General features: G+C 54.2%; 2 protein-coding genes across 3 annotated transcripts; one reads left to right on the forward strand and one right to left on the reverse strand.

The window, feature by feature from the left end:
• PEF1 (penta-EF-hand domain containing 1) lies at positions 1–27,298 on the forward strand. 2 transcript variants are annotated; one of them, XR_015768008.1, is made up of 9 exons: positions 1–60; positions 9,343–9,658; positions 13,778–13,933; positions 14,428–14,571; positions 20,938–21,455; positions 23,260–23,330; positions 25,070–25,165; positions 25,309–25,957; positions 26,441–27,298. XR_015768008.1 is itself a non-coding variant. In XM_028113864.1 (5 exons), exons 1-5 carry the CDS (start codon positions 37–39, stop codon positions 16,665–16,667), a joined length of 870 nt encoding a protein of 289 aa, XP_027969665.1. In that variant the 5' UTR covers positions 1–36; the 3' UTR covers positions 16,668–17,466. The 2 variants fall into 2 exon arrangements, 1 of the variants encoding a protein (XP_027969665.1); XM_028113864.1 differs by lacking the exons at positions 20,938–21,455; positions 23,260–23,330; positions 25,070–25,165; positions 25,309–25,957; positions 26,441–27,298 and adding an exon at positions 16,438–17,466.
• On the reverse strand, positions 19,767–27,712 carry HCRTR1 (hypocretin receptor 1). The gene is made up of 7 exons (XM_028113986.2): positions 27,493–27,712; positions 27,081–27,259; positions 25,661–25,904; positions 25,100–25,215; positions 23,398–23,624; positions 22,161–22,282; positions 19,767–20,445 (listed from the first exon to the last, which is right to left on the reverse strand). The coding sequence occupies exons 1-7, from the start codon at positions 27,695–27,697 to the stop codon at positions 20,255–20,257; spliced, it is 1,284 nt and encodes a 427-aa protein (XP_027969787.1). The 5' UTR covers positions 27,698–27,712; the 3' UTR covers positions 19,767–20,254.
• Between the last annotated feature and the right edge of the window lie 88 nt (positions 27,713–27,800).

Here is a 27,800-nt window from a genome sequence, read left to right on the forward strand (position 1 = left end):
GCCCCGCCCCTCGCCAGCGTGTGACGTCGAGGCGCCATGGCCAGCTACCCGTACGGGCAGGTGAGTGTTTGGCGAGGGCGGGCGATTCCAAGTAGGGGTCTCGCGGAGTACGGGCCCGGGCCCCGCTTTGCTTTCTCCTGGCATTCTCCGCGCCCTTCCTACGCTGAGGTTGGCTTCAGCGAGGTCTCGCGCGGCAAAGAAGGCGAAAGAGCTGGTCGGTCGCGCCTGTCTCACGTCACGCAGGACTACAGGTCTGGGAGGTCGCGTCGCGCCCCCTCTGACGTCGCGCCCGGGAGGATTTGGGGACCTTGGACCCCGCGTAATCAGGCTGGGCTCTGCTGGGGCCTCACACCTTCTCAGGACTCCCGCGGGGGTTCCCGGAGGGCTCACCAACGCCAACACAGCATTTAAAGCACTGGCTTCGTCGGCATCGTTCGGGGCGTCTGATAAAAATACACCCCTGATACACTGCATGCGAATCATCAGGAGAATCTGTGGTTTCCGCGGGTTCCTCGAATGCCCTTATTTACTTAGTCTGACACCTCCATTTCACGCATAGGAAAAGTGAAACCCAGAGAAGACGCAGAACTTAACCTGCAGTCCCCTGGCAGGCAGCAGAACCCGGAAGCTGTCAGCAAATGCCTCTTCCCCACTCCCCAGCCCATTTTGATCCAGCCAAGAACACCACAGCAAGGTGATTCTGTGGCCAGAATCCTTTGTTGGATGACAGATAGGTAGAGTGGTTAAGTTCAGCTTGAAGGCAGAAGAAGGTTCACACCTTGGCTCCATCACTTAAATAGTTAGGAGCCATTAAGCCTTTGGAGCCTGTTTCCCCCTCTGTAAAATTGGGCCCAATAATAGGGTCTACTTCAGAGAGCTGTCATGAGTAGTAATGAAGTCATGCTTGTAAAGCATTTGATACTTCTAAGAGTGTAACTGTATTTTAGTATTTGGATATTTTTCTAGACTCCAAGATCATGCTAATTTAGGAGATAAAACCCATGCAGGGAAAGTAGGAAAACAGAATTACATGGGATATTAGAAAGCACTCAACTGAGTATAGTCACATGCCAAAAGGATGGTGAGGAAGAGCAGCCCTGTTTGGCTTTTGTACACAGTATTTGGACCTTTTTAATCTCAGTGATGGAGGCCCTGTAAGCATGCTAGTAGAGATTATTATCCCCAGTTTATAGCTGAGGAAGGACCCCAAAGAGGTGAAATGGCTTGCCCAAGGTCACATATAGCAAGTGAGGGAGTGAGGCCAGGGCTGGAATGTAGAACTCCTTTCATTGCTTACTTAGAGGTAGAAAAAAAGCTAGCATGGGCTGAGGTTAGGAGGAAGTATAACCTAGCAGGGCTTCTGAAGCTCCATTCTGTCTGTTGGGTCTTATGAAATGTTAATAGGTATTGCAAATAGAGGAGGATTCTGTGGTTAAATAAATTTGGGAAACACTCCGTGAAATACAGCTGAATAAATTTGTTCAACATGAAGCATCTCAGAATTCTTAATTTGTTAATATGCTTTGTAAATTTGCCAGAGAGGGATAGAATATGCAGTATTTCTTAAACTTTTTAACCATGGGAACTCCCTCCCATACCCAACCCCCTTTTTCTAAAATTTCTGGTCATTTTTTGATAACACTAGTATTCTTGAGGAACACAGGTTGGGAAAACATTGCCGTGGTGCATTGTTTCTCCGTGGATGGTCTGTATCAGAATCACCTAGGAGCTTGTTTTAAAAAAGCACACTTTTGGGGGCACCAGTGGCACAGTCCGTTGAGCATCTGACTTGGTTTTGGCACAGGTCATGATCTCAGGGTTGTGAGATCAAGCCCTGTGTTGGGCTCTGGGCTCTGCCCAGTCTGCTTAGGATTCTCTCTCCCTCTGCCTCTGTCCCTGCTTGTTGCACTCTCTCCTTCTGTCTCTCAAATAAATAAATAAATAAATCTTAAAAAGTGCACACTTTTGGGTTCCATCTCAGACTTATTCTGTGCCCAGGAAGGGCCCAGGAATCTACATCTTAATAAGCTTCTGGAGGTATTTTGTGTGCATCTTAGAGGCAGTGACATAGAAATTAAGAGCCTGCACTTCCAGGTTGGATACAATTGTGCTAGAATCCTAATTCTAGCACTTAATAGTTATATACCCTTGGACAAACCATCTGTGGGCTCTGAGCCTTAGTTTCCTCACCTTTAAAAAGGGAGGAATAATACTTCATAGGGCTGAAATGAAGACAAACTGCTAAAACTTGGCAGTGAGCTTGGCACATTGTTGATACCAAGTGTGTGCCAGTGCCTGGTGGAGGTTCTTTTTTTTTTTTTTAAGATTTTGTTTATTTATTTGACAGAGACAGCGAGAGAGGGAACACAAGCAGGGGGAGTGGGAGAGGGAGAAGCAGGTTCCCCGCTGAGCAGGGAGCCCGGTGCGGCCTCAATGCCAGGGCCCTGGGACCATGACCTGAGCCGAAGGCAGACGCCTAACGACTGAGCCACCTAGGTGCCCCTGATGGAGGTTCTTGCTGCTGTGATTGCTGTTATGCCACATGGCCTGGGCTTCTGCTCAGAGTGAAATACTGAAAAGGAGCATGGAGAGAAATGCGTCCAGAATAGAAGAAATACTTTTATTCCCGCCATCATACCCTGTCCGCCTGTGCAGCTCTGGTCCAGGGTATTCTAAGAAAATACCTGGTTGTTTCAAAGCATCCAAAGGCTTAGTGCCACCTCCCCTCTACCCAGAACGTAGCCCTACAGGATTCCAACCAATTGTTAGGAGTCAAAACTCTTTAATTTTCCACTGCCGCCAGCCCCGGGGTCCTCAAGCATAGTCTGGGTGTTGGAGTAGTGAAACTCAAGTGCCCTTGGGTCCTGGGTCGGGGAGCCAGTTTGATGGGTTTCAGTGATTGAGAACTTGGTCTCTGAGACTGAGAAATTTGGCTGCACATCTCTGCTTTGCCATTTCCTCACAGAAATTTCTTGCCAAAGCCCAAGGCTCAGTTTCCCCTTCTTTAAAATGGGGTCATAAGAGCACCTGCCTCTAGAGTTACTGTAAAGATTAAAGGAGCTAATCCATATAAAGTGCTTGGTGTGTTGTTTGGCATATAGTAAATACTCCAAGGAAAGAGTGATACAGATAGTTAAATTGTGGAATCAGTGTGATAAATGCTAAATGGGAGTAAGTGTAAGGTACTAGGACAGCACAGGAGGGATGCCTAACTAAGTGTGTGGGGGAAGAAGACTTCTTGAAGGAGGTGACATTGAAGCCAAAAGCTGAATCACCAGTAGGCGTTAGCTGAGTGAAGAAAGTAGAGGGAATAGCACGCACAAAGGTCAGCAGACAAGAGCCCAGTGTTTTGGAGGAATTTCAGGAGATCAGTACCGAGTGAAGAAGGGGAAAGGGCTGAGAAATGAGACCAGAAAGGTAAGCAAGGGCCAGATCCTCAAGGACTTTGTATACCTTTTGGGGGAGTGTGGACTTCATCCTGACTAATGAGGGAGCCGTAGAAGAGTCTTGTTTCATTTGTGCTTTGGACCTGGTACCGTGGGGCACTGTGAGAATGGACCAGTGCAGGAGACACTGGAGGCAGGGAGACCAGTCTCAAAGCTGATGAAGTATCCTTGATTAGAGAGAACGGGGGCCTGGTGAAAATGGATTTAAGAAACATTTGGGAGGTAGAATTGAGAAAACTTGGTGCCTAATTGGGGTAATGGAGGGGAGGAAAGAGGAGGTGCCCAAGAGGGCACTAAGGCTTCAGATTTGGGGGACTGGGTGGGAGGTACCATTCACTGAGATGGGGACACAGAGGGAGGAATAGATTTGGAGGGAAGGTCCAGGAGGTTGTTGGGTACGTGGGTCAGCAGCTCAGGAGAGATGAAGCTGGACAGAAGGATTTTGGAGTGTCAGCACACAGACGGTAATTGAAGTCTTGGGACATTTCTTGGCCCACAGTTTATTGGCTGCAGGTTTCTTGCCTTTAAATATTTTAGGAGGCTCTGCTGGTGAATGTCCAAACCACTGCTGTCTTCTTGATTGTTTAACCCCTTAGAATGTGCGTTAGCCTCCTCCAGCCGACACTTGAGGGGCGGCTTCAGAGCACAGGCCTCTTTGCAAGGCAGCCTACTCCCTTCCCCATCAGGACTCCGCATGGACCAACCTTTGATATCTCTGAACTTCACGGGGGTGTTGGGGGTAGAAGAATGAACCCTCGAACCAAAAGAAGATATTGAACCTCCTGAGTGGGTTATTTAGGAGGAGGTGAGCTGCCCATCACTTGCAGGAATGCAAACAGATTCAAGATGGTGCTGCAGAGATTCCATCCTCTCCTGAGAGGTCGGACTGGAGGCTCTTTGGGATCTCTTACAGTACTGTGCCTCTCAGATCGGCTCTAGGTGTAGAGGTGAAAAAAGAGTAAGATTCTTCTGAGTCTCTCTGATTTCTGGGCTTGAAGCCTCTGAAAGATCACCTAATGCAGCCCTTCCCCCTTCAGCCCTGTCCACTGTAGAAATCCATCATGTCTGAGAGTTATACGGAGGACAGCCCCTGTTCGGTCACAGTTGAGTGAACACAGCAGAGGGTAGTAGTAGTGTAGAGCCCCTGTCGTGAACCCCAGCTCACCTGTTCTGGCTGTGTCATCACAGGCACGCTAGTGACTCTGTACCTTAATTTTCTCATCTGTAACATGGGGGTGACAGCACTTCCCTCACAGGACTGAGGATCAGTGGGAGCCAGCTGCACTGGAAGCACCTAGCAGAGCCTCAGGAAAATCTAAATGCCCCCCTCCCACACCCCAGTATATCAAATGTAGTTTGTGTGCCATCAGTAAAGACCTAGGGAGGGGCGCCTGGCTGGCTCAGTCAGCGGGGCATGTGGAGCTTACGACTCTTGATCATGGGGTTGAGTTTGAGACGCATGTTGGGTGTGTGGAGATTACTTAAAATCTTGTGGAGGGGGAAGACCTATGGATAGTTTTCTGTGATGCTTCAGAAACTGTGGTTGCTGAACCCTTCCTTCCTTCCTTCCTTCCTTCCTTCCTTCCTTCCTTCCTTCCTTCCACCCACAATCTTGTGTTGATCAACATGAAATGCTCTTGGAAAAAGTCTCAAAAGGGTTGGCAGTGTGGAGTAGCATAAAACAACAGGGAGTCAGGGACTCGAGTTTTCATGTCTGGTTCAGACCTTCACTAACAACTCAGTGACCCTGGGAACCATCGTCCCCGGCCTGGGTTTGCCTCAGTTGCTCGCTGCACTTCATCTGTACATGCTGGGTACCTGAGTCATTCTAAACACTTCCCTTTCCTTCACCCTCCCATCTCCTCCCTAATTAAATTAGTCGTCAAGTCATGTCTAGCCTATCTCTGAAATAGCTTCAGAATCCATCCTGTTCTCTCCATGTCTAAGTCCGCTGTCTGGTTCAAGCCCTGCCTGCCTAGCACCTGGGCTGCTGCCTCCACCCCGCTGCTGGTTAATTCTCTAAACAAGGCTCTGATCACATTCCTCCTCTATTGGAAACCCTTCTATGGTGCTCTGTTTCCTCAGGCATAAAGCCCAAACTCTTCAGAGCGGTATTCATCTGTTCAAATATTTATGGAGGCTTGCAGGTGCCAGGCACTGTGCTGGACCCTGGGTACCCTGATGAATGAGGCCCAGTGTCTGGCCTTGGGGCGCCCACTGTTGCGTGGAGGAGACACAGACAGACAGAAAGTACGTTAAAACACCAGTAACTCACCCGCTAACTGAAATGCAGCAGGCTGGGAGCCTGGTCAAGGAAAGTGTAAAGAGCCTGCCTTTCTGAGTTCACCTTGCGTCCTTGCCCCCGCCCCTGCTTTCTAGCCATCCCCCCACCTCTTGGTGCTCACTCACAGGCCTGTGCCTGTCTTCTCCCTCCTGTCCAGAATATCCTTTCCTGTTTTCCTTTTGGGGAATGCCTAGGCATCCTTCAAGGCCAGCTCTAGTATCACTCCTGCCTCCTCCAGGAAGCTTTCCTTGACCCACTTCATGCATTGCTTCATTTGTTGTTGTTGTTGTTGTTTTAAGATTTTACTTTTTTGTCAGAGCATAAGTAGGGGGAGCAGCAGGCGGAGGGAGAAGCAGGCTCCCCGCTGAGCAAGGAGCGTGATGCAGAACTCGATCCCAGGACCCTGGGATCATGACCTGAGCTGAAGGCAGCCACTTAGCTGACTGAGCCAGTCAGGCGCCCCTTGCATTGCTTCAGTTGATTGCTCATCCATCATTCAACAAACGGAATAAATTCTTCTCTTTGTGCCTCCTTGATAGCATTTAAGTAGGCTTTTCTGATGGCACCGATCAAACTGTATCCGAATCACCGATGGGACCCTCAGGGACAGGCCCTGTTTAGTTTTGCACCCCATGCCTAGTACGGTACACTCTATAATGCTTGCTGGATGAAGTCATTGCGGTTGCATACCTCAGTTTCTTCATCTGAAAAGCAACCTTCTAAATAGCTTCCTTTTATCTGTTTGAGGACTGTTGGCAGGATTCTGCCAGTAGCATTTGTGTGTTTGTCAGATAGCTTCCTTTTTTCTGTTTGAGGACTGTTGGCAGGTTTCTGCCGGTAGCATTTGTGTGTTTGTGAACTGTGCAGGTGAGGGCTCTAACCCAGGGCAGAGAGGAGAGGGTTTAGTTGCCAAACTGCACCAGACCCGGCAGGCCCCTGGAATGTGACAGTGGGAGGGCCAGAAGACCTGCCTGGCAGTACCTGCTTTGTTGGTCGGGGGGCATCTCCCAGGGGGGAGGGCCTGGGCCTCAGGTGCCCTAGGCCAGGGTTTATGGCTTTGCCCACCAGGCTGCTTATGGAGCAGCTACTTCTTGGCTTGGTGTTGGGCCTGTTCTTTGGGTGTGCCCAGACTCTGCAGGGCCTCCTGTGCCCTATTGCTTAAGGAAAGAACACTGTAGTACAGGCAGCAGGAGTTACTGGGCCCGGGTGTGGTGGGAGGTGGTCTGGACCTGGCAGAGGTCCACCTCTGCCTCCAGCTCCGTGGGGTTTGAGCAAGTCCCTTTCCCTCTTCTTAGTTTCTCCCCAAGTCCCTTTCCCTCTTCTTAGTTTCCCCATCCGGAAACTGAAGGGGTTAGATGACCACCTCCCTCGCATCCCTCCCATCACACTGCTCCCAACTCCCTTGGAATCTTTTTCATTCCTTTCTTTCTTTTTTTTTTTTTTTAAAGATTTTATTTATTTATTTGACACACAGGGAGCACAAGCAGGGGGAGCGGCAGGCAGAGGGAGAGGGAGAAGCAGGCTCCCTGCTGAGCGGGACTCTATCCCAGGCCCCTGAGATCATGACCTGAGCCAAAGGCAGACACTTAACTGACTGAGCCACCCAGGCGCCCCTTTTTCATTCTTTTCATCCCAGCTCAAACACTGCTTTCTCATGGAAACTCCCTTGACTTCACCCTCTTTCCTTTCACGACTTGTGTGTCCACTTGAAACACCCAGTTCCTTTGGCAGTTTTGTTGGATGTTACGGAGGGCATTTCCGTGCCTCTGCAGTTAACTGGGAGCTCCTTCAGACCGGTTCTCACCTTTAATACACCCCCTCCCCAAGAATTTACCTGGCCTAGGGCTTTGCTGACAATGAGTAATATAACAGTAGCCAAGATTTATAGATTATTTGCTTTATGCCAGGCACTGTTGTAAGAACTTGTTTTCTTATATCAGTGGTTTTTAGACTGTCTTTTGAGTCACTATGTGGCATCTGCAGAGCTCTCTCAGGATCTAACAAAGGAGGGGACCCTGCATGGTCGGGGCTCTGGAATCCCCACCGGGATTCAACCAAAAGCCACTTTCTTTTATCAGTTTTTAAAATTTTATTTTATCAAAAGAGTCTTTAGCTAAAAGTTAGACTGACAAAATTCTGCTGCATTTATGTCTTGTAATCAGCATAGTGACCCAGTGAGGGAGAGATTATCGTATTTTGCTTGCGAAGGAGCAGGCTCAGAGAGATGAAGCCAGGGGCCCACAGTGAGAACTCAACTGGTGAGTGCAGAGTTTCGGATTGAGAATGGCCCATGACTTCACCGCAGAGAAGCCTTGCTGCCTGCTCTGGAGGCTTCCAGGGCAGCAGAGCTCCCACCTTGCTGAATGGGGAAGGTGGAAGGGCCTGCTTCCTGCCCTCCTCAAGAAGCCCCCCTAGGAGGGGCCTTGAGCCGCAGACCTCCTTTAGATGAAGTGTGAGTTTGACCTCAGCCTTGAGGGCAAGTGTCTCAGAAGCTATCAAACACAGTAAAAAGAGCCAGTCCAGGCTCTCCGAGGCTAGGCCACTAGTGTGCCTGCTGAGGTTTATCTACAGCGTGTCTCAGAGCTGGGCCCAGCTGCTCCCTGTGCCTTTGTGCCCAGCCTGTCTGCAGCTGTGTTGGGGCTGCGCTCTGCCGTGTAGGCGGTTGCAGCTGAACACTGAGTTTGGGGATCCCTGGCTAGTGGGGACGTGGACAAGAGAGGGGACACCCCCTTGGCTGCGCTAAGGGACAGATGTCCTGGGTCCCGGCCCCTCCACGCAGTCTATGTGTGATTTTTCTGGATTGGGGTTTCCTCCTGTGTCAAAGCACTTCACACACCTGGTCTCATTTCATTCACATTCCAACCTGGGAGGTAGGCACTGTTTTATTCCCCTTTAGAACAAAGGATATTGAGGCTTAGAGAAGGGAAGTCATTAGTCCAGTGAGTAAGTGGCAGAACCTGAACTCAAACTGGTCTTTTTGACTCTTACCGATTGTACTCCAGTGCCTGAGGAGCAGGGTCTCCCCTGCCTGTCTCCAGAGTCACGAGTGAGAAGGGGACATGCTTTTGTATCTCGAGCTATTCTTGGCTGAGGAAGACATGCCACAGATGAGCCCATGCTATGGATATATTGTCGTGATTGAAGAGCGTCGGGTTGTGGGGTGGAGACCGCATTTGCACTGTGAGTCCTCCAGGTAGAGATGGAGAGAGATGGAGGTAGCACAGGGTGAGGGGTTGGGATTTTGACTCATTTGCCTCCTCATTTGTTCAATAATTATTTACTGAGCATGCATTCAACAGTGGGGGCTAGGAAGAAAGTGGCAAACTAGACATGATCCCAAGCCGTCACGGAGCCCTTGGTGTGGTGGAAAGGGGAGCCAGGAGGGCAAGATTCCAGCCCTGACTCCACATGTCCTTGGTGGTATGATCTTGGGTAGGTTTTCTCTTCTCTAGAAGCCTCAGGTTGACCATCTGAGCAATGAGGTCATAATTCCAGCCCTGCCTATAGGATCAGTTGAAAGAGTGGCAGTGGCTGGGCTTCATAAAGGTACAGTGCCATACTGGGCTGTTTTCTGGCCTTACCATTCTGACTGATAGTTTGTTCTTCTTGCAGGGCTGCCCAGGAGCTGGAGGACAAGCGCCTGGAGCCCCTCCGGGCAGCTACTACCCTGGACCCCCCCATGGTGGAGGGCAGTATGGCAGTGGGGTACCCCCCGGTGGCGGTTATGGAGGGGGTCCTGCCCCCGGAGGGCCTTATGGACCACCAGCTGGTGGGGGACCCTATGGACACCCCAACCCTGGGGGACTCCCCTCTGGAACTCCAGGAGGACTATATGGTGGAGCGGCCCCAGGAGGCCCCTATGGTCAGCCACCTCCAAATTCCTACAGCGCCCAGCATCCTGGGCCTTATGGACAGGGACCTCCTCCAGGTAAGTAGGGATCTTGGACTCCAGGCGCCTTTGACTTTGTCCTGAGTTCTCCAGGGCCCACCCTTGCCCTTCCCGTGGGTGTGCAGGCAGCCTGGTCTCTGGCACCGTAGCATCTTGCCTGTAGCTCCAGCTTACATCAGCAGAACATGAAGTCTGTCAGTTAGCTTTGCTGTGGTAACAGTAACTCCAGACTCACTTGGGCTTACGACCACGGCATTTATTTCTGTTGCTTACGTGCCAGCAGCTGTGAGTCTGGCTGCGGAGGTTCTGTGCCGTGTGTCTTTTCCTTCCAGATCCAGGTGGAAGGAGCAGCCCTTAATTGGGATAGGCTGTTCTTGTGGCTCGACAGATCGGGAGGGCTAGCAGGAATGCACAGTGCCTCTTAAAAGCTTCTGTGTTGAAGTACTTTACATCTTTTCCACTCACGTTCTATTGGCCAAACCACATCCCCTGGTCAAGCCTGACATCAGTAGGGTGGGAGTGAATATTGCTGTCCTGCAGGGGCTCTGCAAGCCACCAGGCAGTAGAGAGGATGTCCGGTGCTCTTACAGGGGAGGGAGAGGGTAAGATTAGCAAACAACTAGAAGAGTGTGCCACGGGGAGAACCCGTTTCTACGTGAGGGAGACTGGCCACTCTATATAGAAAGGCAAGATAGTGTAGTTATTGAAAGCCTGGCTTTTGAGATCAGGCCACCTACTGACCTGACCGAATTACTTCACCTCTTTACGCCTCAATGTCCACTTGCATAAAATGGGTGAATGCCGCTACCCGACAAGATTATTAATAAGTACTTGATGAGAAGGTGCAGGTAAATGCTGGGTATGGTGGGAAGGGCTTAATATACAATATTCTATGAGAGGACTCACTCTGGGATGTTCTTAGCAAAGAGGTATTACTCATGAATGTGATAGCATTTGTGGTGAGGGCCTCACCCCTGGGAGATGCTGAGGCAGGTAGGAGAATGACGGGATGCAGGGAGGGTAAGGAGCAGAGATGCTGAAGGTGAGGCATTGGACAAGGTAGGGGAGGAGAGCTTGGAGAACCCTGGCGGGGGGCTTCAGGCTCCCTGCAAATGACCAAGTGACCTCAGACAGGGGCAGGGAGGGTGAGTGCCTAGATCGCTGTTCCCTCCGGGACTCACTCAGTCGGCCTCTTCACAGAATGCTTATTCCCAGGAGACAAAGCCAGCAGCATGCAGCCTGGAACCACTCTGGTGCACCTGCAGGGCTCCCGGGAACGGCCCCGCAGGGAAGCGGCCGCATCTTAGCACACGTTCCCAGGCAGGTGGCCCTGAGGGAGAGCTCACACCTTGGGGGCTCCAAACACTGAATCAGCAGCATTTATCTTGTCAGAGCCCTGAGCTCCTGGCTGTTTGCTTTCAGCTCAGCAGCTTCGTGGTGGAGTTCCTCAGCCTTCTAAACTCTTGCCTGTGAGCCCACGTGAGGTCACTGCACGTAAAGGAGCCCCTCTCTGTGAGGCTCATCGCTTTAGGGCCAGAGGCCAGAGATCATGTCTGGGGCTGCAGAGAGAGGAGAGATGTGCCTCCGACTCTTAGCTCCTCCCCATCTTCTGCAGCTTCCTCTCATGTGGCTTCCATTCCTCTTCTCCAGCGCAGCTCATGTCTCCCTGGAGCTCAGCTGCAGGGGAGTTACCTGGGAGGCCCCACCTCAGCCCCACTGGATGAATCCAGGATCTAAGGTGCGAGCACCACTGCTCTGCAAGACAGTTTTGCCCATCGAAGGTGTTCCACTGCCCTCAGGAAAGATCCTACAGGTGCTCGAGACCTAACGGGCCTTTCCAGCCTCCACACCTGCCGTGGACCCTCGCTGCCGTCCACCTGAGTCCCGCTGAGTTCTCTGAACACCCTCTGCCCCTGCCGCCTGCTTTCCTTCTTCCCTTCGCAACTCTTTTCTCCTCCTTCCAGACAGTCCTTCCTCTGGGAAGATGTACCCGCACATGTTGTCAGGCCCTTTGCCGAAGCTTTATTTTGCTGTGACCTCACTTGCTCATCACACAGCCCTGGGAAGTAGGTCCTTTTTTGGAATGGGGCCATCAGTACTCAGAAAACTCAGTCATTTGTCTGAAGTCACACGAGCTAGTGAGGACCAGAGCTCGTCGCTTCCAGAGCCTGGGCTCTTTCGTGCAAACCACCTAGACCATGTGTCCCAGAGACTCTCTCTCCCGGGGCCATGGCCCTCACTCCCTGTGGCCCAGCTGCTGTTTCAGAAAGGGACTGTGGGACCTGCCTGGGTTTCCCATCCACGGAGGTCAGCCTAGGCCCTGAGTCAAGCAGACCTTTTTCTTCGGGCCTCATCTTGGGGACTAGGTGGTGGCTTCTGTGCTCCACCAGGGCCCGTGGCTGCCTCTGATGTCTGCCTGGGGGGAAGGAGCCCGTTTGGTGGCCAGTTCACTCAGTCGGCTTTCCAGTACTACGTAAGTCTGGCTTTTTTCTAAGATAGGCCTGTGTGCTTCTCCACTTTTCATCTCCCACCCCTTCACGCTGCATGTCTTTCCAAGTGAATGATCCTTTCCTCCACCTTCTGACAGACACCCAAAGCTATTTGAACCACAACAACAGCACCAGTAATCAGCAGATAGATAGTACTTAGATTGTACCAGATGCTTCAGGCTTTTCATGTGTTAGTCTTCATAGTAACCTTGTGAAGTAGATGCTCCTGTCCTCACTTTACAGATAAGAAAACTGAAATAGAGTATTTTATTTAAATACCAAGGCCGCAAATGGGGGAGCTGGAACTAGAACCACGAGGCCAGCTCTGGCATGAATGGAGCACCTTTCCTGTCTGGGTCTGGCCCCGTGCTAGCCCTTGGGGACTCAGAAAGGAATTAGGGAGCTTGCCCACAGCTTGCTCCAACTCTAACCTGGAAGGGGGTAGAAGAAAACATGTACACAGGAGATCAGGGTCATAAGCGAGAAGGAGTGCAAAGGAGAGGGGAAGGAAGCCTGTCCAGAGATGGAAGAATAGGAAACGCTCTGTGGAAGGAACAGCATTTTATTTGGGTTTTGCAGGGGGACAGGAAATGATGCAGAGAGGTGAGGGAGAAGGGGTCCATGGCAGGGAACAATGAGTAAAGCCTCTGGTGGGCATAAACAGGAATGGCTAAGTGAGTCAAATACTTCATCTGGGCTGGAACAGAGCTGTGAGGGGGACAGAGTGGGAGAGGTAGGCAAGAGTGGACCACGTTGCGGGGGGACCTGGAATGCTGGATTAAGGATGCTGGACAATTTTGTAGGCAGTGGAACCTTGAAAGAGTTTTGAGTTGAGGCAGGGGGGAAAGGGGTTAGAACTGACGTGGATTTTAGAGATTACTCGGTAGCAAGTGAAGAGGGGCAGAGAGTAGCTGTAAGGATGATTCGGTTAGGCCTTTTGGTTTGTTACAGCAATCCACGTGAGAGGTGTCTGAACCAGGGGAGGTGCATAGGAACTGGGAGGAGGTACAGAACTGGGCAGCTCTGTGGGTGTGTGGGGGTGAGGAGGTGTCAGAGATGTCTCCAGGGAGGTTGGGGATGGGGTCATGCGTTGGAGCTGATGGGGAACGAGAAGAGGTGGAGTTCCGTGGCCATGTTCACTCTGGTGGCTCCCGGTAGAATATGTCTATTGCCACTGTGTCGGAGAAGTCAGACAGGGGTCAGACCTGGTTCCCACACCAGAGAGCCCCCTGCTGCTGTGACTCTCAAAATACCTGTTTCTGGGCTGTGTGTGTGAACTGCTCAGCAAACATTTTTGGATTCCCAGTCTGTGGGGAAGAGAGAATCCTTCTTTTCAGAGCGTTCATAGTCAGCTGGAAAGTCCCCATTCCCTAGAAACTTAAGATCAAAGAGAGAACTGACTGAACACTGTAGGCAAAGCCCAGCAGATTGACGGAGTAGAAGCCAGCTAGAGATACTTGTTGAGTCTACGCTCAGAGACTCTGCTCGGAGCCTTCCATCAAAGTAAGGCTGTTGGCTTGCTGGAAGACGGGGTAGGTGGGCTTGTGAGGCTTTGTGGGTAAGGAAAACCTGTCCCCAAGGAGGCACCGAGGCTGGCCCTCCCCAGCATGTCTTTGGACTGGCTTTGAGACCGGCCTCTGACTCCTCTGGTTTGCACCCCTTCCCGCAGGTGGCGTTCCTCCCAATGTGGATCCTGAGGCTTACTCCTGGTTCCAGTCAGTGGATGCCGATCACAGTGGCTACATCTCCATCAAGGAGCTGAAGCAGGCTCTGGTCAACTCCAACTGGTCCTCTTTCAATGACGAGACATGTCTCATGATGATAAGTGAGTTCTAGCCCTTCCCCATGGGCTGTGGGCTCGAGGTGGGGCAGAGCCACCTGACGCCTGACAGCGGGTGCACAACCATTCGGAGGAGAGATCTTTCAGCCAGGGAGGATTTCAGGCAGGAAGTTGGGTTCAAGGTGAGATCCTCTAGACTGAGAGCTCTTTCCCCCAGATCTGTTCTCAAGTTCCAGACCCTGCTGAGTCACAGGCTCTGCGGTTTTCCATTCTGCAGAATGGGACTCCCTGCACCGGTAGCAGATGGCACAGAGTGGGGTCAGCTGCCGGCCGGGTGTGCAGAGAAAATGCGGTTCTGGAAGGGCCAGGGCTGAGGGTGGTCAGGGGCGAGGGCTGGTCCACACTTGATGAGAGTATGTCTCAGATGCAGGCATCTGGGCCTCAGGCCTGTGGTTCTGTGGAGTCTCGTACTCTGGCCTGGGTGCTACCCGAGGACCTTGGCCCTCAGTCTTGAAGCTTTTCTTCCCTCCCCTCCCAAGACATGTTTGACAAGACGAAGTCAGGCCGCATCGACGTCTATGGTTTCTCAGCCCTGTGGAAGTTCATCCAGCAGTGGAAGAACCTCTTCCAGCAGTATGACCGGGACCGCTCTGGCTCCATCAGCTACACGGAGCTGCAGCAAGGTGAGGGCCATGGGAGGGGCTCAGTGCACAGGCCCAGCCCCACTTTTCTCTTTATTCCCTATGACAGGGAAGCCGGTGTTCTCTAGCCTCTGACTGCCAAATGCCCATGTGCACTGTAAAATGCTGCTCTCGGCACAGGCCCACTCTCTGTTCCGTCTGTGATCTGGCTGGGGCACTGAGCCAAGATCCAGGGCAAGGGAACACCTGGTTCCGGGATGAGGGCTGGACCCTCCCCCCCCTCGGGACTGCACTCCTGGCTGTGCTGGGTGAAGTAGACCCAGCCAGCGGGAGCCTCGGGGATGGGAACTCAGCAGCCCAGGGCACCCCGAGACCAGGACATGTGGCTTTTGTGGCTCTTTCCTCTCTGGTTTCTAACATGCTGAATGGAAAGAGCCCTGTACAGGGACTCAGAAAGGTGGTTTCTGTTGCCAGCTCTGCTTGAAGGCAGTTTCCTTCCCAACTCTGGGACCCAGACCATGCTAAAAGTGACAGTTGGGGGTGCCTGGGTGGCTCAGATGGTTAAGCCTTCCTTTGGCTCAGGTCATGATCCCAGGGTCCTGGGATCAAGTCCCACATCCTGCTTCTCCCTCTGCCTCTCTCTCTCTCTCTGTGTCTCTCATGAATAAATAAATAAAAAGTTTAAAAAATAAAAAAGTGACAGTTGGCTCAAGATGACCTGAGGCCATAGCTCCAGGTCCAGTTCCGATTCTGACTTTAGAAGATGGGTGGTTAATGGGGTGAAAAGAATTTGACAGGGAGCTTTGCCACCTGGGAGGGAGAAAGGGCTCCCCAGAGAACCCGGCCCCTTGCCCTGGCCATGGATTTCAGTAAGACTAAGGAGCTCTGTGGTGGGGGTGAGCTCACTGCATCTGCGCCCTGGTTGAAGGGAGAGGACATGGCCTGGACTGATCACCTCCTCTTTTGCCCGGCCCTGTCATGGGTACTGGTAAGGGTGGTACTGTCACAGCCGAACGTGTATTTATTGACTTCTTGCTGTGGGCCAGGCACTGGAATAAGTACTTCTGTGTTACGTCATTCACTCTCCCCATGTGAGAGTTAGTGTCTGTTATTCCCCTGTCTTACCTGAGGGATCTCTTATTATTGCCCTTTTGCAGATGAGAAAACCAAGGCTGAGTTTAAGCAACTTGCCTAAGGGCCACATAGCAAAAGGGGAACTTTTAGCCTGGCCTGGTAGATACGCGGAGAGGAAGAAAGGCAGCCTCCTAGGTTGGGGGACAGGGTAGCACATAGGCCGTGACCTTGGAACCGCCCAGCAATAGCCTTGCCTGGGGAGGTGATGATGATTTTATTATTCTTAACAAATAACACTGAGGGCTTATGTGTCAGGCACTGTGCCAAGTGCTCTACAGGATCCCCTCTCTTAGTCCTTACTAGAACCTACAAGGTGAGTATTATCCCCATTTTAGAGATGATAGGACAGAGGCTTAGCAAGGTTAAACAACTTGCCGAGGGGCTATCTTGACTCCAGAACAGGCCTTTGTCATGTTTCCCTCTCTGCCACACTGCTTCTGATGTCCACCCTGGGCAGGGGGACCCCGGGGGGCTCAGGCTTCCTTCTATAATGCAGGTGAGTCACAGATGAGCATGGCTAGCCCCGTGACATTCTGGGACCCTATGGGTCTGATTGCACAGAGAGTAATGGAGCTTTGGAGAAAGGGATTGGGGCCCTCCAGCTAAGGGGATCATCCAGAGCCCCTTTTGGGCTCCCGCCATCTTGGGCACACCCTAGGGACTTCTGTCCTTTGTCCTCTCACAGTCCCCTGCACCGCTGGGCTCCACAGAGCTGGTTGACGGTGGTGCTCACAGCAGGGCTTTGTGTCTGTTATCTGTGCCCCTCCTCTGCAGCTCTGTCCCAGATGGGCTACAACCTGAGCCCCCAGTTCACCCAGCTCCTGGTCTCCCGCTATTGCCCGCGCTCCGCCAACCCCGCCATGCAGCTAGACCGCTTCATCCAGGTGTGCACCCAGCTACAGGTGCTGACTGAGGCCTTCCGGGAGAAGGACACAGCTGTGCAGGGCAACATTCGACTCAGCTTCGAGGACTTCGTCACCATGACGGCTTCTCGCATGCTCTGAGCCAGTCCCTCTGGAGAACGGAGTGTACCAGGGACCTTTCCTGGCTCCTGAGAGTGGGAGAGGCCTGTGGGCCTCTCCTTTTCTCCTGCCCCTCCTAGAAAAAGATTCTCCCTTGCCTGATGCAGCGCTGTTTCCGAAGAGGGCTGGGAGTCTCCCCGTCACCAAATCATGGGGACCTGGGCTGAGGCCACACAGGTGGTGGCCTGACCTAAGAGAGGCCTGGAAGTTGAATGTCCTTAGAGCCCTGAGCATTTGACTGGCCCAGCCTTGCGCCAGGAGCGGGAGATGTCAGTCACTGCCGTGGAGTGAGTAGCGTCAGTCAGCTGGGCTCCAGCCTCTGGCTCTCCCTTCTTCGCCCTGACACCAGTGGTGAGTGTTCATCAGCCTCTTGCTATTAGCACCTGAGCCCCCTCACCCATACCGTCTTGTCCGATGAACCCAGTTTCTCCAAAGTGGAAGCTAACCAAGCATGAGAGAGGTTTGTCCTCAGGACCAAGTGGCTTGGGTTCCACCAGCCCCATGCCCCAAATCTGCGTGCGTTGACTTCTTGCTGCCTGGGTGCCGTCCCTGCTCAGGGAGCTCGGACAGGCTGCTCTCTGGGCATCCTTGGCTAGGCTCCCCCTCTGCAGCTTGGACCCCTCCCTTGCCTGCCATTCTCTGCTTGGCTTTAATCCCCAGGGGACAGTTGCCACCTCCCACTGCCAATGCTCTTTTTTTATTTGTGTGTTTGTTTGTTTTTTTCTTTCGCGGCCAAAAGTTCAGTGAAACTGTAAGCTTCAATAAAAGGACAAAACTCTGAGTCTCCTGTGTCCCATCCCACCTTCCTAGCTGCTGGTTCATCTGCGCTATTCACGTGTGCGCATCCCTTCAGCCACTCATTTCTTCTTCGTTCAACAAATAGTTAAGTACATACTGTACACCACACTGTGCAGGAAGAAGCGTGTTAGGGGGACATGGCCCGCATGGGGCTGGTCCCATTTATCAGGGTGGAGCTGAAGTGTAGGGGCTGGCCAGGTTCTTGTGTTTTATCACTGTTTTAGGACTGGCGCTCTGGGCTACAGGCACCACCCCAGACTTCATAGCATGGCCTTTTTATTATCTCAAGCCCTAGTTTTATCTTCCAAACTGCATTTATTAAGTCATAACTTTCCCCCCATTTTTATTAAGCACAGACATCTGTCCTTGCTAGGTGGATCTTGAGATCAGCGTGATAACCAGTCTACATCAAATGTCTATGGTGATCTGACAGAATATCAATCAAAAGCCAAGACACCAGACATTCTGGTTTGGGGGGGAGGCGCTTATCACGGGCATTGGTGTGATAATCCTTTTGCTCTTGGGGATGAAGATAAGAAAGCTCTGGTCCCTGCATGGGGTGGTTGGAAGCAGCTCAGTGAGGCCTTGCAGGTATGTCGGGCTCAGCCTGTTCAGCCCTTTGTCCTCTGGGCTGCTGTCATGCTAGAATGCTAGCACCAGTCCCGAGGCCAACCTCCACCCAGGGCTAGAATCCTCTCTTGTTGAGTCCTGCCGCTGCCCGCCAGCCTCCACTGACAGCTCAGTGCCCTTCCAGGAAGCAGGCTTCCTCTGACTAGCAGCAGACACTTCTTCCTGCTGAGATTCCAAATCCTGCCACCTTGAAAACCATCCATGGACTGTGGTTTTCTCTGTTGGGCCCCCCAGAAGCTCCATCTATCACCCCTTTCTGCATGCCACACCTCTAGATACCTGGAACCTGCCACCACGTTTCCCTGAGGCCTCCCTTCCCTGGGCTGGGTAGTCCTGGGTTCTTCCGCAGCTCTTTCCTAAGCATCGCTCACCTCGGCATCCAGGTCCTCTGAATTTTCTCCAGTTCATCTGAACCTCCCAGGGTGGAGGCCTCGGGCCCACTGTTGGACTGGATTCAGCCAGCAGAGTAGAGTAGAATGGAGGCCATTGGGGAAGCTTCTGTTGTTTGCTCCTACTCAGCCAAGTGTCTACTGAAACCTGTCTCTAGAATGGTACCAATCACAGTTTCAGCCTTCTGCTCAGCCAGGGCTCCTTAGCCCCGGACCTGGGTTGGTCCTTGTGGATATGGTTGGTTCCGAGCTTGGGAGCCAGCCCTCACAACATCATTCTGCACACTTGCACCTCCCAGCCTGGCTACATGAAACTTCGCAAACAGCTTTGGATCGCAAGGCCAGCGGGAGTGAGGAAGGAGCAGGGCAGCCCATCCCACCTGGCAGCAACCGCACATCTGTGGAAATGGCCACAAGCGCTGGGTTGGTGAGTCATCCAGAGAGTGGATGACATACTTAGGCCATAACTTCCACCTGCTCTGGGAAAAGTGTGATGCCTAAGACGAGGTGTGCTTAAGCATTCCTGGGCTGGGCCCCTGGCAGGACCCTGGTTTTGTCCTGTTTTTTGATGGGGGAGGTCAGAGGGAGCTCGGAGCTCCATTAATCAAGTTAAGCAGAGCTGGTGGTGTACACGGCCGAGATGGCCCCTGCCAGATGTCTCCCGCCCCTCAGCGGAGCTGTACTTGAGACTACACTCCACTTCCTGCTCTGGCAACGAGGAGCAGGGGCTCTGGCAGCCCTCTAATCATCTTGGTGGCAGACGGAGCACGTCTGTGGCTTTCTCTTTTTATCCTGTGAGTTCATAGAAAATAAATGCAAGCCTGATTTCCAAGAAGGTGACGATAACAGTAAATCAGTCTGTTAACCCCAGTGTCTGGCCCCACATCTCCCTTACCTCCCGTAGGCCACTGGGCCCATAAGCAGACAGATGTGTCAAGGATCCAGGTCCTGGCCATCAGAGGATTGGTACCGCCTGAGGAGGCAGCACCGCGGGTGCTCTGAATCCTGGCTCGGAGCCCATCTGGGATCCAGTGTGTTGGGGGTGGGGCGGGTGGGAGGTGGTCAGCAGCTAACAGCATTCCAGTGCTGCCTGGTCTTCTCCCCTCCCCCCAAGCTTCCCCACCTTCTCTCTCCTCACCTAAGCAGCACAGATTTTGTGCAATGACAAGGAAAAGGAACATTCAGTGCCAGGCTTTTAATTACAGTTGCTTCAGGCTGCTGGCCTCCATGCCAAATGGCCACATGGAGAGGATTCTATCACACCAGAAAGCCAACAGGGTCCAGTCTGTGGTGCACCCGGCACCTGGTGAGGCTGGGGCTGTGTTCTGACCAGGGAAAGGCTGAACCCAGATTAGTTCACGTGGGCCTCAGAGCAGCTGGGCTTTCGCTGGAGTCGCTGGGCCAGATGGAACTGCCCGCCGGGACCCTTACAGCAGATTCCAGGGAAGGCCTGTAATTGGGTGGGAGGGGGATCTTTGGGAGGAAGGCCAAGCTGCGGAAGTATGATGGGATGGGTGATACTGGGGGGCACAGCCGAGAGAGGAATGTGATAATCCCGTCCACAACACTTCACAATCTACAAAGAGCTTTCCGCTTTCTCCAGCGTGCTTAATCCTCCCATCAATCCTGTTTAGGAGATTGGGCGCAGAGAAGGGAAGTCACTTGCCCGGAGTTAAACAGGCAGGAAACCAGGTCTGGAGCCCTGGCCTCCCACTGCATCCAGCAGTCTCCATGAGGAGGTGAGGCCCTTGCTCAGGGCAGCACCGTGGTGACAGTGGTGAGCACCACGTGCTCAGGGACTTTGGAGACGGAGCACCGGCTGTGCAAGGACCAGGACTTGTGGCTGGCAGAGGAGCGGGGGCTGGGGGCTTTCGGAGAGCTGCAGGGACCCAGGCCAGGCAGGCAGCAGGAGAAGGCGGCCTTAAACTGCTCCCGGAATTTGCCTTGGTTGGAGACAGAAGACAAAGCCATAAGGAGATGGATGAAGCAGGAAGGGCCTTGGGCCCAGGGACACCCACGCAGCTCCAGCCCAGCTGCCTGTGAGGGGGTGGGAGGGCAGAGTAGAGCTGGGAAGGAGAAAGCCCCAAGGCGGCCTTGGCATTGCCAGGGAGAGTGAGGACAGAGGCCCCGGAGCAGTTCCCAAGGAGAAATGCAATTTTCATCTGATTCCTTGACTGCTCTCTGGCTCTGAGCCCGGCTCGAAACGTGGTGTCTGGCTCAGGGGCCTGGGGCCACCTCTGCCCTCCTTGGTGGGTGGGTGGAGGGGCTCGGACTCACCAGCTATGGCTAGGCTTTCCCTAGTGACGGGAAGGACAGCAGCAGCCTGCAGGAGGCACTGTGCTCGGCACCTCTGCCTGCCCTCCCCCCACCCCCCACCCCTCCCCTGCTGGTCCCAGCGCCCTGAGAGGCTGGCATCCTTTATCCTCACTGCGCAGGTGAGACGCACAGAGGTGCAGCGACTTGCCCAAAGTCACCCAGCCAGAAGTCAGGCCCGCTTCTCGTTCCGGAGCCCCTCTCTTGAAGGGGAGGACAGAGTAGGGAAGAAGGGACTACCACAGCCAGCTCCATCGGCCAAAGGACACCAAGGAAACAGATTGTGTCTGGAGCAGAAAACGTCTTGACCGCGCTTCATTCGCCAGCAAGCCTCTCCGGGGCCCCAGCGGAGGGCCAGGCACACAGTAGGTGCTCAGTAGATGGAGACGAGACAGGAATACCCGCCTCTGCTGCAGCCCTTAGCTCTTCTGTTCTCCCCCCTGAGCTGGAGACTGCCGGCTAGCCTTCGGAGAGTAATTCTTTAGTCTCAATGAGGGTTGTGATATGGACCCCCGGCCCCTCCTTCTTCAGCCTTTTCCCAAAGATTATCATTCCCAGGCTTGAACAGGCATCTGGACCAGTTCGTTAGGCCTAGTTCTGGAGCCAGAGGCCTAGTGAGCCATACTTCTGCTGAGCCCAGGTGGGTCCAAGGGTGGAGGTATTACCGCCGCGAGCCTGGGAGGTTGGGGGGAGGAGGTGCAGACAGTGGGACAGCGGAGGGGAGAGGCCTGGGGTGGGCCGAGGGGACGGGGGATGCCTGGACTTCCAGAGAGGGGAGCAAGAAGGCTGGTATTGGAGGCAGGTGGATCCAGGGACAGCCCCCCACATTCTGGCCACTCTGCCAGTCCATGTCTAGCTGGGCATGGGGAAGCCCTTCCCCGGCCCTGGGCTGCCTCCGCTGGTGACCCTCCCTTATCTGGATGACTTGGCTACGCAGTCATCCTCTCAGCCCTGGGCCCTCTTCCCATAGGCCAGGCTTCCCTGGAGCCCGTGGTGGTCAGCCAGGGCCAACTGGAGGTCCCGCTGGGCAGGCACAGGGGGGAGGTGGAGGGGAGATGGCCTAGCCCCTTCCTTTCCCACCCACTCACTGGTCTGCGTGATCTGCACAACTGGATCCTGGGTGCTGGTCAGCTGGTTTTGGCAACTCTGGGGAGTGCGTGGCCTGTCTCCCACTCAGACCAGGGCTCCTGGGCAGGGCCGAGTCTTCCCCGAATGGGAGTTTGCAGAGCCAGCTCAAGATCCCCAGGCGGGAGCCGGGACGTCCTCTGGGGCCCTCCCTTTATTCAGCCTGGCTTGGGGGCGGGACTGCCGCCCCCTCAGTGGCCCTGCCTCCCAGCCCACTCACCACTGAGGAAGTTGTAGATGATGGGGTTGACGGCGCTGTTGGCATACACCAGCCAGTGGGAGAAGGTGAAGCAGGCATAGACGGCTTCTCGGTCGCTGGCTTGGTGGAACATCCCGAACACCCTAGGACCAGGGGGAGGACAGTCAGAAACAGGGTAGATGTGTGTGTGTGTGTGTGTGTTCCTGTTTGTGTTGGGCGGGAGTCACTATCCTTCTCTAAAAGACAGGAAAGCCAAGGCTCAGAAAGGGAAAGTGAGTTGACCAAGGTCACACAGCTCACGAGTGGTTATCAAGTGCAAGAGTTCCCACTGCCCCTTCTGTCCCACCATGTGGCCCTTTCCTGGGCCTTTAGGTCTGAGGTCTTGAGCACAGAAAGTCTGACCAGGGTGGGTGTCCGGACAGGGACCGGGGTTCATCCGCTCAGTCACCAGCTATGAGATCCCCTGGGAGCCCCCATCCACTTCCTCATCCATCCTCACAGCAACATGATGAGTCAAGCAAGACATCATCCATTGTTCAGTTAGGGAGGGGCAGAGAAGTGACGTGACATGCCCGAGATCACAGGAAATGATCCAGGAAGTGGCCAAGCACAAACTCACCCCGAGATTGTCTCATGACAAACAGCCCGCTGCTCTGTCCCGGCGCCCTGTGGCCCCTCCATGCACTGAGCCCCTTGTTCCCTCCGCTTCTGGTGCTATTCCTCCAGATACCTGCGGGCCTGCTCTCTGGGTCCCTCCCTTCTTTCAAGTCCCTGCCCAATGCCATTTCCTTGGATGAGCCTTTTTTTTTTTTTAACCCTTGTATCTAAAAAAAGATTAAAAAAAAAAACCCCACACAAAACACACAAAACCCACTAACTCCTGTCACCATCACTCTCCGTGCTCTTTCCCTATTTTATGTGTCTCCATAGTGGTATCCCTGCCTGCCAGTACGGTGGAGACTTATTTCTCTGTCCCACTAGATGTAGCCTCCATGAAGGTGGAGACTCCGTCCTGTGAGCGTGGTCACTGTGCTCCCAGCCCTCACGAGCTGATGGTTGAGTGAACAGATGGAGAAATTGTCATAATAGCCCCGCAGGCTACAACTGGCATTCTTCACAGTTTACAGGTGAGAAACTGAAGCTGGGAGGCTCAGAGAAGAGAGGTGACCTGCCCCCAAGACCACACAGTGGGTGAGTCCTAGAGCCCGTCTTTCCCCAAAACAGAGAGAGGCTACCGCCTCTCCCCTCATGCTCTCACCTCTTGAGGACGTTTAGGACACTGATGGGCAGGTAGCAGAGGGCAAAGACCAGCAGCACCACCATCAGCATCTTGGCCGTCTTCCTCCGCGCGCGCATCTGCTTCACCTCAGCCAGGAAGGCCCGGGCCCGGGGCGGGGGCTCTGCGCTCAGGCCCGGCCCCTGGTCATCCGACTGGTCTGAGGGGCGCTTCCAGTTCCTCACGAGGGCCAACGTGGTGCCAGGGATCTGTCCGGCACACACAGAGAGGGCAGTGGTGGGTGGAGCTCCTCAGGAGGGCCATTCTCCTTTGCTGGGTCCTGCTCCGGGTGAACCCCGGGGCGCAGTGGAGGTGGGCCAAGGGAAGGAACCTAATATTCATGATGAAGACCGACCCTCTGGAATGGAGGGTGAACAGTGTACTTTCATCTTCCACGAGCTCATTGTGAGCCCCCCGTGGCACGTCTTCAGGGAAGGTGTTACTGGCCCTTAGTTACAGATGAAGGAACCGAACCTCACAGAGACAGGAGACTCTTGAACATCCTCCCAAGCTACCCATCCATCCTCCTCAGGCCATCACTTCCTATTGTGGGGGCAGGGGTGCAGGGTGAGCTGTGCGCCCCCCCACCCCGGCCTGTGCCTGACACGGGGGAGGCCTGGGCAAGGAGCGAGCAGGTGAGCAGGTGAGCAGCATGGAATGGCCTGGGCCTCAGAGCACAGTCCCTGCCTAGGTCACTGCCCAGAAACCTAGGATGGTTCCAGGCTTCTGGAGAAGCCATAGATATCCTTGAAGCCTCTCACACCACTGGACACCTGAATCACCCCCCAAAAGAGGGGTATGGGGCTAGAGTTGAGGGAAATTAGGGTCTAGGGCCAGCTCAGCCACTCATGAGCCATGTGAGCTCGTTCAACTCACTTTCCTTCTCTGAGCCTTGGTCTTCTCGTCTATTAGAGGAGGATAGGGACTCTTGCCATCTTGACTGGGGGGCTGTCAGGGGCAGATGACAGGTGTTGGTGGACTGCAGGGTGGCCACGTTCTGGTCTGCATCCTCTCCTTGCCCAGGCACAGGACCCAGAACTTAGTCCCCCTAGTGCCCAGAACCTCTGAGCATTCCCCTCACCCCCCCAATACCCATCCCCCGAACCTGATGTCAGTGGGTCTGTAACGGAGACGAGCGGGCAGCCCCGGAACCAGAAAGGCTCTGCCACTCGTCGGCTGTGGCAAGTTGGCTGCCCTTCCTCAGCATTTGCAAAGGGGGTACTACTGCTTCTTCATTTAGTTGCGAGCAAAGTGCCGAATTTGGCAAAAACACAGAGGTGCTGTTATTGTGGTGCTGACCTGAGCACTAGAATGTCACAGCTCTTCCCCTGGCTGGCTGAGGGATTCGAGAGAAGTTGCTTTGCCTCTCTGGGTCTCCGTTTTCTCATACATTAAGTTGGGGATAATATATGATGGTTGGGAGGAGGCAAGACTAGCTGGAAGTACATGGTACAATAAATGGCAGCTACTGGTGTCAGAACGATGATTAGATTTTAGATACTGAAACCGATATTAGTTGCTATTCGATTCCAGGGTAGGCACCAGGGCTTTGGCCTTGACCTCGACATGTCCCTGGGCCTTGCCTCTCTCTGGTGGCAGCCAGGATGGCAGGTTCTGTCTGTCTCCTTAGACCAGTACCCCTTTCCCCTCCCAGCCCAGACAGTGACACCAGAGTGGGCCTCACCTGGTGGCCCCAGAGCTTGCGGAAGATCTGGAAATAGGCCATGGCCATGAGGCCCAGTGGGGCCAGGTAGGTGACAATGAAGAAGCAACTGTGGTAGATCTTGGGATAGAGGTCATCTGTAGGGGTCAAGACATACAAGGGCCAGAGATTCCCCCCTTCTGGGAGCCTCCAGCCTGTTCTGCTTAGCAATGCCACCCTGCCCCATCTAGAGCCATAGAGCCAAACAAGCAGCTGGGCCTCACATAGGCACCGTGGCAGAGAGAGCCTGGAGTTGCCCAGCCCGGAGGTGTCCATTCTGGAAGGAGCCCTAGCAGATGTCTAGACTGGAGGAGGTACCCACCCTGGAGGTACCCTTGCTAGATGCCTGTTCTGTGGCATCTGGCAAGGGGTTACCCACCCTGGGAGCACACCCCATAGAAGCCTGCTCCAAGGGTGTCCTTTTGGGAGATGGCCATCCCGGGAGTGCCCACCCCAGAAGTGCACTGACAGGCGCCTGTGCTAGGGGTACGTGTCCCAGAGGTGCCCACCTCAGGGATGCCTGCTCCAGGCCCCCACCATTACCTGGCCAGTGTTCATCACAGACGGAGAAGAGCCGGGTGCGGTTAGCTAGCTCAGGCAGCACGCTACTGCATTCCATGACGGCAGCCTGGGGCACCGTGACGGCCAGCGACACAGCCCAGATCCCCAGGACGGAGCCCCGGGCGCGCCGGGCGGTGCTCTTGAACAACAGTGGGCGGCAGATGGCATACCAACGGTCCAGGGCGATGAAGCTGAGAGTCAGCACTGCCACTGACACGGACACGGCCTGCCCCATGGGGACACAGCATCAGGCCTCTTGGGGCCCGCCCCAGACATGGGGTGAGTGAAGGAGCTCAGAGTCCTGAAATGCCAGGCGGCCAGGTGTGGGGAAAATGCTGACCGCACCGCTTACGAGCTGTGTAGCTTCGGGCACATCACTCACCTTCTCTGAGCCTCATCTGCAGAATGGGAATATGTCCTCCACCTGGTGGGATTCTTGTGAGAATCAATGAAATCACAGGTGGGAAATGTCCAGGTTGAAACCTGGTACATAGTGGGGGCTTCCCTGCTATGAAGAATAACTTTCACTTATGGGACCTACTACATGCCAGGCACTGTTCTCATTATCCTCACAACAACCCCATGGTGCATACTCTTACCCCATGTTACAGATGAGGACACTGAGGCACAGAAAGGTTAAACAATTTGCCTAAGATGCATTTCCTCCCCACCCTGTCTTTATTCCCAGCGTTCCCAGGGTTAATCTGTTGAGTGGAAAATCTTACAACAATGGAAATCCAAGAGGCATTTCTTTCTGCCTAGGGATGCCATCCCTTCCCTGGGCTGTGAGGAAAGAGCCTTCCGCAGGGAGGCAGACATGAGCCGAGGAACAGAGGTGGATGTGGATGCTGCCTTCGGGAGTGAACCCTGCCTTCTGGGGTCCAGGAAGAGGGACGAGGAATGCAGCTGAGGGGCCATTCTGGCCTCTGGCCGGCCCTCTTTCCACCCACCCCCCCAGCCCCATCTGGACATCCTGATTCCCACTGCTGGGGGAGGGCAGGCCCTGGCCAGGGTTGGTCTCCTCACACCTGCCCCCTTGGAACCAGGGAGCAGGCTCAGCATGCATTTGTGTCTGTCACCATCTGCTTGTGCTCTCTCCTCTGCAGTGCGCCCAGGTGCCTGGAGGTGACTGTCCGTGTGTCCAAGGGCTGTGTGCGTGTGGGTCTGCGGGTGTGACCACGAGGGGATCTCTGTATGAGTGTGTGGGGCCGGGTATGTGTCCTCAAGTGTCAGGCCCCACGGCCTGGCCTTGCTAACAGTAGAGGATGACACGGCAGAGGAACTGAGCCACCGCGTCCTGTCTGAAAGGTAAGTCTGAGGGTCACTGAGGTCTATGCAAGGCCATGGTTTTTTGTCCTTGGGGTGACAGAGGGGTGATGGACGGCGCCTGGGTGGAGCTCACCTGTAGATAGGGGATGACCTTGCAGAGGGCATGACCAAAGAGCCAGGACTCAGTGATGTCCACCAGCAGGCTGGCTGGAAGGCAGATGGTTGTCACCAGCACGTCAGCCAGGGACAGGTTGACGATGAAGTAGTTGGTGACCGTCCTCATGTGGTGGTTCCTCCACACGGCCAGGCAGACTGCAGAGCAGTGGGGGAGGTGGGAAGAGGAGGAGGAGGTGAAGCCAGGGACAGAGCCATGCCCGTCCTCACAAGTGAGTCTCTTCCCCCATGGCCCCCATCCCCCACGGCCCCCATCCCCCACACTCCCCAGCCAAAGGGTGGTAGGGGAGGGGGAGAAAGAGAAGCCAGGCCCAGGACACCTTCCAGTCCCCAGGGCAAGTCCGCAGCACCACAGGGATCTAAACACCTACCCAGCGTGTTGCCCACCAGGGCCACAAGGAACACAGCCACATAGGCAGCGATGAGGACCCACTCATACTGCTTCGGGTACAGATAATCGCGCCACAGATAGCTCAGGAACTCGTCTTCATAGTCGGGAGGCACCTGTGACGGTGACAGTTCTCCGCCACCAGTGGGGGTCCCAGTCTGGGCACCTGGGTTGGCTGAGGGCTCCATGAGCTCAGGAGCTGCTGATGCCGAGGGGCATCCTGGGCCTGGTGTGGGGAGGGGAGCCCAGGCCAGGCCTCAGCCCACTTCCTTGCACGCAGGTCTCTGGGAC

Source organism: Eumetopias jubatus, unplaced genomic scaffold (genome assembly GCF_037043125.1).
Source record: "Eumetopias jubatus isolate StellerSeaLion01/CBP00866 unplaced genomic scaffold, mEumJub1_p1.0 scaffold_4, whole genome shotgun sequence".
Taxonomy (NCBI): domain Eukaryota; kingdom Metazoa; phylum Chordata; class Mammalia; order Carnivora; family Otariidae; genus Eumetopias; species Eumetopias jubatus.

What these genes read in the sequence shown, in the direction of transcription:
- PEF1 (XM_028113864.1), top strand. Translation starts at nt 37, where the DNA reads ATGGCCAGCTACCCGTACGGGCAG. An exon ending in CCAGCTACCCGTACGGGCAG is followed by an intron (nt 61 to 9,342) that starts GTGAGTGTTTGG and finishes TTCTTCTTGCAG; the next exon opens with GGCTGCCCAGGAGCTGGAGG. An exon ending in CTACACGGAGCTGCAGCAAG is followed by an intron (nt 14,572 to 16,437) that starts GTGAGGGCCATG and finishes CCTCCTCTGCAG; the next exon opens with CTCTGTCCCAGATGGGCTAC.
- HCRTR1 (XM_028113986.2), bottom strand. Translation starts at nt 27,697, where the DNA reads ATGGAGCCCTCAGCCAACCCAGGTGCCCAGACTGGGACCCCCACTGGT. An exon ending in CCTGGTGGGCAACACGCTGG is followed by an intron (nt 27,260 to 27,492) that starts GTAGGTGTTTAG and finishes ACTGCTCTGCAG; the next exon opens with TCTGCCTGGCCGTGTGGAGG. An exon ending in GTCCTAAACGTCCTCAAGAG is followed by an intron (nt 22,283 to 23,397) that starts GTGAGAGCATGA and finishes CCCTGGTCCTAG; the next exon opens with GGTGTTCGGGATGTTCCACC.